Here is a 12,458-nt window from a genome sequence, read left to right as displayed (position 1 = left end):
GTGTTTTTGCATTTTTCTTGATTAGACTTGTTTTTTATCAACTTTTAGCTGTATTATTTCTTTTCTATTTCATATATTTCTGCTCCTACTCTTATTTTTTCCTTAATACTACCTAATTTGAAAATAATTTGTTAATCTAGTTTCTTTCTGATACAAGTACTTTAAGTTATAAATGTATATCTGAGTACTATTTCATCCCATTCTGATATTTTAAGCTTTTATTATCACTTAGTTTAAAGCACTTCTTATTACTTTTCTTGTGCTTTCTTCTTTGACCTGTGAGATATTTATAAGTGTGCCATTTAATTTTGAAGTAGTTGAGATGTGGGAGTGGAGTTCTATATATCTTAAGGTGATTAATTTCTAATGTAATAAATCATTCAGTACACACAGTCTGCATGATTTCAAATTTAAAAAAAAATAATAGAAATGTTATATTGATTGTATTGATTACATACATGTCAAAACATGTCAAAACTGATCAAACTGCATACTTCAAATATATGCATTTTACTGTACTTCAATTTTACCTTGATAAAGCTATGAAAAAAGTAAATATTGACAAGAAATATAGCATCCTCACATAAGATTAGGCTTTCATAAGCAATACATTTATAGAGGTTGCAAAATGTTAAACTACTTTCAACTATCTTTAAAAAACCCTCCACCATAACTTGGTATAACCATCACTTTCTACAGATGTGGTCTCTGTGGTATGTTGATTTTTACATTAAAACATACATTGTTTTATCAAGGACTGGCATTTCAATCAGTTCTGTCAGACCATTTTGCCCTTACATTGATACAGATTCAAGTAGGGCAAGATGGCACATGCCTGTAATTCCAAGTGACTCAGGAGAGGTAAAAGGATCACAAGTTCAAAGCTACCTCAGCAACTTTACAAGGCCCTAAGCAACTCAGAGAGACCCTGTCTCAAAATAAAAAATAAAAAAGGGATGGGGGTGTAGCTCAGTGGTTAAGTGCCCCTAGGTTCTATCTCTAGTATCCAGAGAGACAGAGAGAGAGAGAGAGAGAGAGAGAGAGAGAGAGAGAGAGAGAGAGAGAGGGAGGGAGAGAGAGAAAAGAAAGAAAGAAAAAATTACAGATTCAAAGTTAGGCATGGTAGCACAGGCTTGGATTCCCAGCTACTTGGGAGGAAGGCTTATTATACCCCGAAGTCGAGAACAATCCAATCAACAAAGCAAGACCCCCAATTTAAAACAAACAACAGACTCATTCAATTTATATCTGAGTTGTTAAAACCAGATACATTGGCAAATTTATAATCCCAGCAACTTGGGAGGCTGAGGCAGGAGGATGGCAAATTTAAGGTCAGCCTAGGCAATTTAGTGAGACCCTGTCTCAAAACAAAACACAGAAAGGATATAGCTTAGTGGTAGAAGTGCCCCTGGGTACAACCCCCAGTATCAAAAACAAAAACAAAAAACAACTAATCTGAGTTATTTACACTGCCTGGGTTATAATCTGGCTCTACAATTTTACAGCATTATGACCTTGAAAAAACTGCTTTACTTCAGTGTCTCCCCTTTCTCTTTTGGTAAAGGATACCAAGGATTATCAGATTATCAGTTTGTAAAAATTAATGAAAGGTGCCAAGTTGTAAGGATTACTGAAAATAGTGCTTGACACATCATAAGCGTTCATAAATATTAGTTATTATTATTCTGACAGTTTCTCTCATTCCTTCTGTCTCCCCCACTCTGAATAGTTTTGTTCCTTTACACATCAATAGAGGAACGTAATATCATGTGAATGTTCATTTTCATCCCTAAATTTGACTGAAATACTGCTAATAACTGTTTACAAACACCAGCATAAAAAATGTGCCTTGGAGAACGGATATACCAGGATTCACATCTCAACTCTACCATTTATAATACAACCCTGAGCAAGTAATATAGAAGATTAATTCTGTGTGCTGTGACACACACTTGGAATTCCTCAGGAGACTGAAGCAGGAGTAACATAAGTTCGAGGCCAGCATGGCAACTTATCAAGGCCTTGTCTCAAAATAAATAAAGCCAGGCACACATCTGTAATCCTCGCTGTTGAGGAGGCTGAAGAAGGAGGATCACAAATTCAAAGACAGCCTCAGCAAGGCCCTAAGCAACTTAGAGAGAACTTGTCTCAATAAAAAAGGCTGGGGATGTGGCTCTGTGATAAGCACCCCAGGGTTCAATCCGGGGTACAAAAAAAAAAAAACAACAACAACAACAAATAAATAAATAAATAAAATGGGCTATGGGTGTAGCTCAGTGGCACAGCTCTCCCAGGTTCAATCCCTAGTACCAAGGAAGGGAAGGGCACAGTTTTCACATTTATGAAACAGGAAAAAACCAATGCAGATACAAGGTATGACATCAACTTATAACAAATTTGACTACAGGGATAGATAAAGAAAATATTTACTGAAAGCTGCATTTACGGGCTGGGGATGTGGCTCAAGCGGTAGCGCACTCGCCTGGCATGCGTTCGGCCCGGGTTCGATCCTCAACACCACATACAAACAAAGATGTTGTGTCCGCCGAAAACTAAAAAATAAATATTAAAAAAAATTCTCTCTCTCTCTCTCTCTCTCCCCCCCACTCTCTCTTTAAAAAAAAAAAAACCTGCATTTACTTTATGTCCTTTTTCATTCACCAATTTATTTTGTAATCACAATATACCTGCGAAGTCTCAATAATTTATTTCTACTATCCAAAAATGAGTGAGTCTATGAGGTTAAGCAATGAGTCCCAAGATTACAGAGCTATTCAGAGGCAGAATAAGAATGCTCTTACAGATATATTATTCTGCCTATGCTATTTAAAGATCTAGATCTGAGGCTAGGGATATAAGTCAATCGTAAAGAACCTGTCTAGCCTGTGTGAAGCCCTGGGTTAGATCCCAGGTACCGCAAAAAAAAAAAAAAAAAAAAAAAAATCTAGACTTGGCAGAAGAAAAAAAAAAAAGACTATAAATTTAAACAAAAATTTTAAAAAATATTTACATATAATCAAAAAATGCCAGGGCTGGGCTGTAGCTCAGTGGCAGAGCATTTGCCTAACGTGTGTGAGGCACTGGGATTGATCCTCAGCACCACATAAAAGTAAAAATAAGTAAAATAAAGGTATTGTGTCCATATACAACTAAAAATATTTTTTAATGCCATAAACAGAAAATTTTAAAGAGAAAAAATATTTGTGAAGAAGTTTGGAAAGTGGGCTGGGGCTGCAGCTCAGTGATAGAGTACCTGCCTCGAATATGCGAGGTGCTGTGTTCGATCCTCAGCACAACATAAAAATAAATAAATAAAGATATTGTGTCCATCTATAACTAAAAAAATATTTAAAAAAAAAAAAGAATTTTGCAAAGTGAGCTGGGGTTGTGGCTCAGTGGTGAAGTACTCACCTAGCACATATGAGGCACTGGGTTCAATCCTCAACACCACAGAAAAATAAACATATAAAATAAAGGTATTGTATCCATTTACAACTAAAACAAAATATTTTTTTAAAAAAAGAATATGCCAAAGTGCAAATTTTCTAAATATACAAACACAACAGGAGGTCACATTAAAGTACTAAACAGAAAGTTTTCCAAAAAAAAGTATAAACGGCTGAAGAAGTTAAACCTTAACCCAAAATTTTAAAAAATAACAATGAAGTATCATTTCTACATATGAGATAAACAATGATTAAACATTTGATAGTAACTGGGCATAGGAGCCCACATATAATTCCAGTGACTCAGGAGGTTAAGGCAGGAGGATCACAAGTTTGAGGACAGCCTTAGCAATTAAACAAGACCTTCAGCAACTTGGTGAGATTTTGTCTCAAAGAAAAAACTAAAAAGTAACCTTTGGTTCAATCCTCAGCATGGCCAAAAAAAAAAAAAGTCTTCTGACCCAAATATTACAACCACTAGAAACTACTGCACATACACATGAGCACAAAGACATGTAAAAGAATATTCACTGTAGTATTGCTGTTAACAAAAGATTGGAAACAACATAAATGTCCACCATTAGGTGATTAGTTAAATAAATTAAATACATTCACAAATAAGAATACCATGAAATTTTTAAAATAATGAGGAAGCTCTACATGTACTGATACGGAACAATCTCCTAGATCAGATAAGCTAAATATAATAAGAATAAACTGTGGAAGTTTTTTCTTTGGCATATACCCAAAGTACTTAAAATCAGCATACTCTAGTGAGGTGGACACATCAATGTCTATAACAGCTCGATTCACTATATATAGCTAAGCTATGGAACCAACCTAGGTGCCCTTCAGCACCTAGGATAAAGAAAATGTGGTATATATGCAATGGAATATTACTCAGCTTTAAAGAAGAATGAAATTATGGCATTTGCCAGTAAATGAATGGAACTGGAAACTATCATGCTAAATGAAATAAGCCAATCCCCAAAACCAAAGGGCCAAATGTTCGAATGTTCTCTCTGAAATGCAGATGTTAGCACACAATAAAGGGGGCAGGAAAGAAGTTCAATGCATTAGACAAAGGAGAATGAAGGGAAGGGGGGGCACAGGATTAGGAAAGACAGTACAATGAATCACATATAACTTTCCTCTGTTCATATATGAATATATGACCAATGTAATTCCACATCCTGTACAACCCACAGTAGGGGATGTTATACTCCATGCATGTATAATTTGCCAAAATGCATTCTACTGTCATGTATATCTAAAAAGAATGAATAAAGAAATCTTATAGAAACTGCAAAACAGGGCTGGGGCTGTAGCTCAGTGTAGAGTGCTTGCCTAGTACATGTGAGGCACAGGGTTTGATCCTTAGCACCTCATAAAAATAAATAAAAAAGTAAAGGCATGCTGTCCATCTACAACAGCAAAAAAAAAAATTTTTAAACTGGAACAATATACATACACACACACACACACACACACACACACATAGACTATTAAGAAAAGTACACTCAAGAAACTGGCAAGTGGGTGGTGGGGCTGTGGCTCAGCGGCAGAGCACTTGCCTAGCATGCATGAGTCACTGGGTTTGAGCTTCAGCACCACCTAAAATTAAGCAAATAAAATAAAGGCATTCTGATCATTTACAACTACCAAAAACACATTAAAGAAAAAAGAAGAAGAAAGAAAGAGAAAGAGAGAGAGAGAGAGAGAGAGAGAGAGAAAGAAAGAAACAAACTGGCAAGAATGGCTGCCTCTGAAAAAAGGACTAGGGACCTGGGAAGAAAGAAGACTTTTCACTAGTATTGCTTTTTTAAAAAAACATGGATTCATGATGGCTCTTTTATTTATGACTATAAAAGACATAAGTCACAAATTCTGAGCCTCAGTATCCTCCAATTAGAAATGATGATAATAACAGCCTAATTCATTGTTTATTATAAGATCAAATGAAAGAACATAAAATGCTTTGTAAATTATAAAGCAGCACACAAAATTATAAATTAGCCTTCTAAGTGATTTCTCCAAACCTATTATAATAATTATTATCATTTCCCTGACCAATTTCTCTAAATCCAAAGATGAGAATTTTAAATGGAAGTATGCTTATAAAGCAAACATAAGGCCCTATGTTCAATCTCCAGTAGCATAATAAATTTTTTTTAAAAAAAGTAAAATGCTATTTAAGTGTAGAAGCATTCTCAGAATACAGTTTTACTTAAATAGTTAATGATCTCAATTTTTATTGATCTCAATTTAAATGAGTAAAATTTCAAAAACGTTGTCATACAGAAATGCTAAATCAGTTGATTAGAGAAAGAATACATGCTGTTGAAAACAAGGTAAATAAATACAATTACCATACTACTATAAAATCTTAAGTGTTTTTCTTTCAGTCTCTTCTATGCACCCTTAACTGGATTACATCATTTATCTACATAAAATTTTTCCTGTTTACTGTAATACAGCATTCACTTATCAACATTCCTTAAACTATTAAAAGTTCCCTAACAGACATAATTTTTAATGAAGGTTTATCTTGTAGATGAGGGTTCAAGTGCTTTAAAGTGAAATTCCAGCATAGAGCTTTGTCTAATAAACTCTACCTTTTCATTTATTATACTACTAATTCTCCAAGTTACTAGATCTCTCCATCAGACCATTTTCTTTTTTGGTTTCTGGGGTTATAATTTAATTAAGCCCAAAACTCCCAAAGAAGTATATTAAGTGTTTTTACTTGTTTTGAAAAGCAAGTAAATTGAGCCCTTATAAGACTACTAGAGAGCAGAGATTCAGAACTATAATTCATTGCTAAGGATGTTTGATCTTTTTCTACCACATGTTAGTCTTTTACTAGCATTCTATCTGCAAACAAAGTAAAAAATGAAGGAATGTACTCTCAGATGATTCCTGGGAGACTTTCTACTGGACAAACCAACTGTTCCTAATTAATTTAACTATGGCAACCACTCCCAAGTGCTGAACATTCCAAGCCATTTTTCAGAATGGTTAGATATCTCTCAAGGAAGCAGAGACTTCCTGAATAAACTATAAGTACAGGCAAAAATGAAAAATATCATTAATGTGCCTTTTCCATTGTGGGAACTCAAATATCTGTCATGTTGAATAAAATATTCCTTTTCTGCTTCAGAGCATGTGTTGTAATTTTCAAACTCTGCCCTGTACTTACTATCATAATTGTTAAAACAGACCACTAAGGTGAAGTTAATCAGCACAGTGTATTTTTAATTAAATTAAAAATAAACACCAGAAACTGAAATTATGGAAGATGTTTTCCCTCCAATTTCCAAACTGTCTGCAATACAGTTATATCACTCTTGCAATGTTTTTAAAAAGCACTAAAAGGAAGAGCATTCTTATAACATTTATTGCTTTTAGATCATACTCTAGGAGTTTTTATTAAGTTCTAATTTAAGAACTTTTAAAACTATTTTTAAAAAAAAAAAAAACCTATTTCATAATCAAGAGCACTAACTGCACACCCACAATTCTATCAAGATACCACTAAAGGACACAGGTATGATGGCACACACCTGTAATTCCAGTGACTCAGGAAGCTGAGGCAGGAGGATCCCAAGTTCCAGGCCAGCCTTAGCAACTTTTAGCAAGGCCCTAAGAAACTTGGCAAGACCCTGTCTCTAAATAAATAAAAAATAAAAAGGGCTGAGAATGTAGCTCAATGGTAGAGTATCCCTTGGTTCAATTCCCTGAAACAAAAGTGGAAAAAAAAGAAAAAATACAAGAAAAATACAAAAAAAATACAAAAAAGGAAAAAATACAAGAGAGCATTGCACATATTAAGCATCTAGTACACAAAGAAATATAACAAAAGAGAAAGCATTAAGTACTACAGATCTCGGTTCAAATTTCATATCAATTACTAGCTTATGTAAATTACTTTCCTCATTTATAAAATGAATTGTTAGATGAAGTGAAGTAAAATTCCTAGCAAACAGTAACAGGCAAAAAGACGCTAACAGTAATATTATTATTAGGAATACAGATATTAGAAGAAGAAATAAGCAAGTGGAAAAGTTCAAAAAGAAAGTATTACAGATCTTTTTTGTAATCTACCACCATAAGCAAAAAATAAAAATAAAACTTTAAAATAAATTTTAAAGTTAAGAAAACTGAGGAGCTGGGGATATAGTTCAGTGGTAGAATGCTTGCCTAGCAATGTTGGATCCCCAACACTGACAAAAAGAAAACTGAGACATAGCCCAATGTCATACTGTTAACTGTTATAAAAGCTGGTTTTGATGCCCTTAATCCCAGTGACTCAGAGGCTAAGGCAGAAGGATGGTGAGTTCAAATTCAGCCTCAGCAACTTAGCAAGTCCTTGACTCACCAAGACCCAATATAAATACAAAAAAGGGCTGGGGTGTGGCTTGGTGGTTAAGCACCCCTGGGTTCAATCCCTGGTGCCAAAAAAAAGCTGGTTTTGGAACTAATGTGTCATTAACCTAGTATCTAATCAGCTCTAATCAGCCAGAATAAAATCATATTGATCATTTATTTTGGCAGGGGGTGGAGTAGGAGGACTGGTTGATGGGCAGAGGAAGGAAAGCAGAAACTAAAACATTTTTTATCTTCTCCCCCAAATTGTCAGTTTTGTTCGATTGATAAAAGCCAAAAAATTATAAATATAATCCCAACACAGTGCCTTATCTACATAACAGATACTTTGAAAATATTTGTTGAATGTAGTAAATAAACCTGCTCCAAAACCATCATCACCTCATGATCAAAAGCAAACTTCAGCATCTGTTTAATCTTCATAATTATAATAAAGCCCTTTAGAATTTTCAGTAATTCATATAATAGTTATTCATCACTCTGCTCCAGAGAGAAATGAATTAAGAGTTGTTCCTTGCCTATCAGGTGGTACACATCTATAATCCCACCTACTTGGAAGGCTGAGTCAGGAGGACTGCTGAAGCCCAAGGGTTCCAGGACAGCCTGGACCATAGAGCAAGACCACCATAAATAACAAAAATTAAAAATACAAAAGATGTCCCTACCCTGAGGAATCTCACATTTGAGTATGGCTGTCTAAGTGTGTGTTGGTAGAGTGGGGAGGAGAAATAGAAGGTAATAGAAACAAATCAATATTGAATGTAAAACCAGGTTGGACTGTTATCTGAGTTTATTAGACTCAAGCAGTTTTAAAAAATTAACTTAATTTTTAAAAATTAAAATTAAATTTAAAAACCACAAATGTGCTAAATATGGAAATAACGAGAAGGCACAATAGGAAATATTAACTGGGAAGGTTCTTTTTTTCCTGTGCCTTTATAATTGTATAGACTCTTAAGTGTCTTAAGATCAAAATATTCTAAATTGATTTATTTGAATTATCAATAATTAACCGCCATTGTATATTCTCTTAAATATAAGACACTGAAGATTAATACTACTGATTCTGTATTTACTCTGGGTACATGTTAATACCTAAATATATATAACCACAAGAACATATGTAAATTATTTAAGCAACTAAAAAACGGACAGAGCCTGAAGCAATGATAGTAAACAAAAACTAAAAACATAGCATTACCCAGGGAGAAAATAAAATATGCACACAACTTAGAAACAATTTTACAGAAGCTCTCAAGAGAACAAAATTTTCAAGAGAGGAAAATTCCTGCCAGAATTTGCCAGCAGAGCCAGAAATCCACAGCTTACCAGCAGGCACCTCATATAATGCAAGTCACTAACTAGACTCGTAGAAAGTGAACATCTAAAAGTCAATGTTTCTATTCCTCAAATTTGAGTTTCAGAAGGACCTTTCAAAATAGACTCATGGGACCAAGACTAAACCATCACATTCCATGTTAAAGGTTCTTCCCTGCTTATTGGTCAAAAAGAATAAACAATAGCAAATAAAACCTCTAAGGCACAATTCTTGCAAACTGAAGTTCTGAAGTTATTTTTACCTGAGGGATGTGTGTGTGTTCTTATTTCTAAGAAAAAGACTCTTTCACTCTCTCTATCCTAGAGTGCTAGGCAAAACACCGCAGTCTCTTGATCCTAACACAAAGACCAAATGCATGCCCTATCCCAGTGTTAAAGCCTTAAAAGCACCGGAAAAATCTAGGCCACGGAGACAAGATGTCAAGGATATACCACAAGGCAGCTAAAAAGGCTAGGGGGGCTCAGATCAGGGAGTACATGGCCACCAGCTCTACAGAAAACAGGCTGAGAAGGTGAGGCTGAAGAGAGTTTTGGTCGTTAGAGCTGGAAGGGACTAACAGGTGTCTGGCACTTCATCACCCTGGACATAGTGGGAAGGCTATAATTGGTTTTCTTTACTAAGAGGGAGGAACCAAGCTCCTTGAGTGAATTAGACTTTTTCTATGAAGAACAAGCATAAAAGGCAAGAAGACCCTGAGGACAGGTTTTGGTGAAGATTCACCCAGGACACACTGATCTGCTAGGTGGTTCCCCGCACCAACCCTAGCCAAAGTGCTACACCTGCTAAAAGATGTTTCCTCTGTTATCCGTTCGGACAAGCGATTAGGTGAGAGTTCCCCACCCCCAGCGGGGGGAGGGGGGGGAATGAAAGTAGATTTGGATGAAAAAGACTGAATCGGGGGTCTGACCCAGAAGTTAACCTGATCAGGAGTGGAAAAGAGCTGAATTCCTGAATTCACGAAGGGGCGAGCAGGGCAGGTACCTGAATAGGATGAGACTTACTGGGAAGCAAGGCTAACTGGAGAGAACTACTGGAGAAAAGGAGGGCTTCCGTCGAATTCCAGCGAGCAAAGGCTGCTTAGAGGGGGCCTGTGCGTCCGCTCGGGAAGGCATTGCCGCCGGTGGCCCAGAGGGCGACCCGCCTGCGACCGGGGGTGAGGCTGCTCCGCGCCAGCTCAACAGGAGCTCACCTGGCGGGCGTCTGGCCTGGAAGGGGAAACTTCCTGGGTGGGTGAGAGCTGACGCCGCTGAGCCAGCGCCGGACGCGCGAGCGCGGCCCGGGGCACAGTCCACCGGGCAGTGGGCTGGGATGGGGGCCGCGCGGGGCGGGGCAGGGGCGCCGGCCGATTCGGGGCGGGGTCGCGGCCGCGACGGCGGAGCTCCGGCTCGGGATGGCGCCCTGGCTCAGTCACGCACACGCTCTCGCTCGGGCGCACCGGCCGCCTAGCGCACGAGTCGCGAGCAGCTGCCCGGGTCAGCGAAGCTGAGGGCGGTGGGGGAGGGGGCCGAGGGCATCGGCCGGCTGAGCCCGGCGACGGGCAGGCGGCGTTACCTGTGTCAGGGAGAGCTGGGCTGCCGCAGCCATGGTGTTTCCATCATGCACGGGAGGGGAAGGAAGGACGGGCGGACTGGGGCTCGGGGCGGGGAGGAGGCGGAGGGAGCGGCCGTAGGCGAGGCTCGGGCGGGCGGGCCGGCCGGCGGGCGGGCGTCTCCCCGAACTTCGACAACTTCCCTCCTCACCCCGCCCCGCCCCGCACGGCCCCGCCCGCCGGCCGGAGCAGGCCGCGGCGGCGCGCAAACCCTGGCGCCGGAGTTAGTACTGCCGGACCAGAGTTTGCCCTGGGCCGCCTGGGAAAACCCGGCGCGGGTATAAATTTGGGGCGGACGGGCTACAGAGGCGGCACCAGATTGTCCTGTGTGAACTTAAGGTAGGTCACCTACTTTGAGCTTCTGTTTCAGAAAAATGAGAGAAGGTATACCCACAGTTAATGTGGCTTCTGAGGACTAAAAGAGATAAGGATTCTAAATAATGACAGTACTATATATACTTCAGGATCTGTACCAGATGCTTTTGTTTTTTACTTGTATGAATGAGGGAACTGAAACAGAAATGCATTACACAAATAAGGGAACAGACCAAAATAAATGTCTTACGTAAAGATTAAATAGCTTGATTAGTATCTCAGTTTGCCTCTAAAGCCTTTTCATGTACTATTATTTTAAATAATAATAACTTTTTAAGGTTGGGCGCTAAGGAGCACACCTATAATCCCAGCGACTTGGAAGCCTGAGGCAGGATGATTGCCAGTTCAAAGCCAGCCTCAGCAATTCAGTGAGACCCTCTAATAAAATATATATATATAAAAAGGGGGGGGGCGTTCGGGATGTGGTTCAGTGCTTAAGGCCTCTGGGTTCAATCCCCAGTACAAAAAAAAAAAAAAAAAAAAAAATAGGTTACTTCCTCCAGCTAAAATCTATTTAGAAGGAGGAAGGAGTATAGTCCTGCTGCTTGTTCCACTTAGATTTTTAAGTAAGAGAGTCCTGCAGAGGGCTAAGGTTGCTCAGTGTAAGAACAGGTGTGCAAGGCTCTGGATTCATCCCCAGCACCAAGAGGGAAAAAAAAAAAAAAAAACACTAGGACCTATTTGGTGCCTGAAGCACTCCTAACCTTGCCCTTAGTTCAGCTTGCAAACACTTCCTCCCTTCTGTGGACACAATTCAAGTATTGCCTCTTTTGCAAAGTATCTTCTCTCCAAATGAAAGTTACACATTCTCCATTTTAACCTTTTTTCTCTACTGTATGAAATCATCATCCCCCTAATGATTGTCTACCTCCCTAGATTAAGAATTCCCCAGTGGAAAATAACTGGTTTTGTATTTTTTTTTTGTATCTTTTTGTTTTCTTAGACATTATTAGCACATAGCTCAATAAAAGCCATATTAAACATAACACATCCTACTTTCTCATGCTGCCACTCTCAATAGGAATAACCAACCAGTTACTTGAAATTCTCATCATTGTAGGCTCAGTTTATATGCTAACTACCTCAAGAAGCCTTCTAGAAGTCCACACCCCACCTCGTAATTGCTCTTACGTGACTTTTATTATGTTCTGTCTTGTTTTAACAGCTGAGGGCTTCTCTGCCACTCTCTGAACTGAAAAATCTTGAGGACAGGCGACTGACTTACTACTCTGCCTCCCTCACAGTTTATCTAAGCTTGCAGTAAAGCTGTAGCCTACCCCCAAAACCCAGAATTGGTCTTTCTTTCTTAGGCATGGTGGCTTCC

General features: G+C 38.5%; 1 protein-coding gene across 3 annotated transcripts in view; it reads right to left on the bottom strand.

Annotated features, from left to right (window-relative positions):
* Eps15 (epidermal growth factor receptor pathway substrate 15) overlaps nucleotides 1–10,881 on the bottom strand; it is a 128,642-nt gene extending 117,761 nt beyond the window's left edge. For all 3 annotated transcript variants that reach the window (XM_076860432.1, XM_076860433.1, XM_076860434.1), the window contains exon 1: nucleotides 10,723–10,881. In XM_076860432.1, the coding sequence (XP_076716547.1) occupies nucleotides 10,723–10,755 (33 nt within the window). In that variant the 5' untranslated portion in view covers nucleotides 10,756–10,881. The remainder of the gene's footprint in view (nucleotides 1–10,722) is intronic.
* Nucleotides 10,882–12,458: the final 1,577 nt, after the last annotated feature.

Source organism: Callospermophilus lateralis, chromosome 7 (assembly GCF_048772815.1).
Source record: "Callospermophilus lateralis isolate mCalLat2 chromosome 7, mCalLat2.hap1, whole genome shotgun sequence".
In the NCBI taxonomy this organism is placed as follows: Eukaryota; Metazoa; Chordata; class Mammalia; order Rodentia; family Sciuridae; genus Callospermophilus; species Callospermophilus lateralis.
Note: the sequence above shows the minus strand (reverse complement) of the source record. Positions and strands in the feature narration are given on the sequence as shown.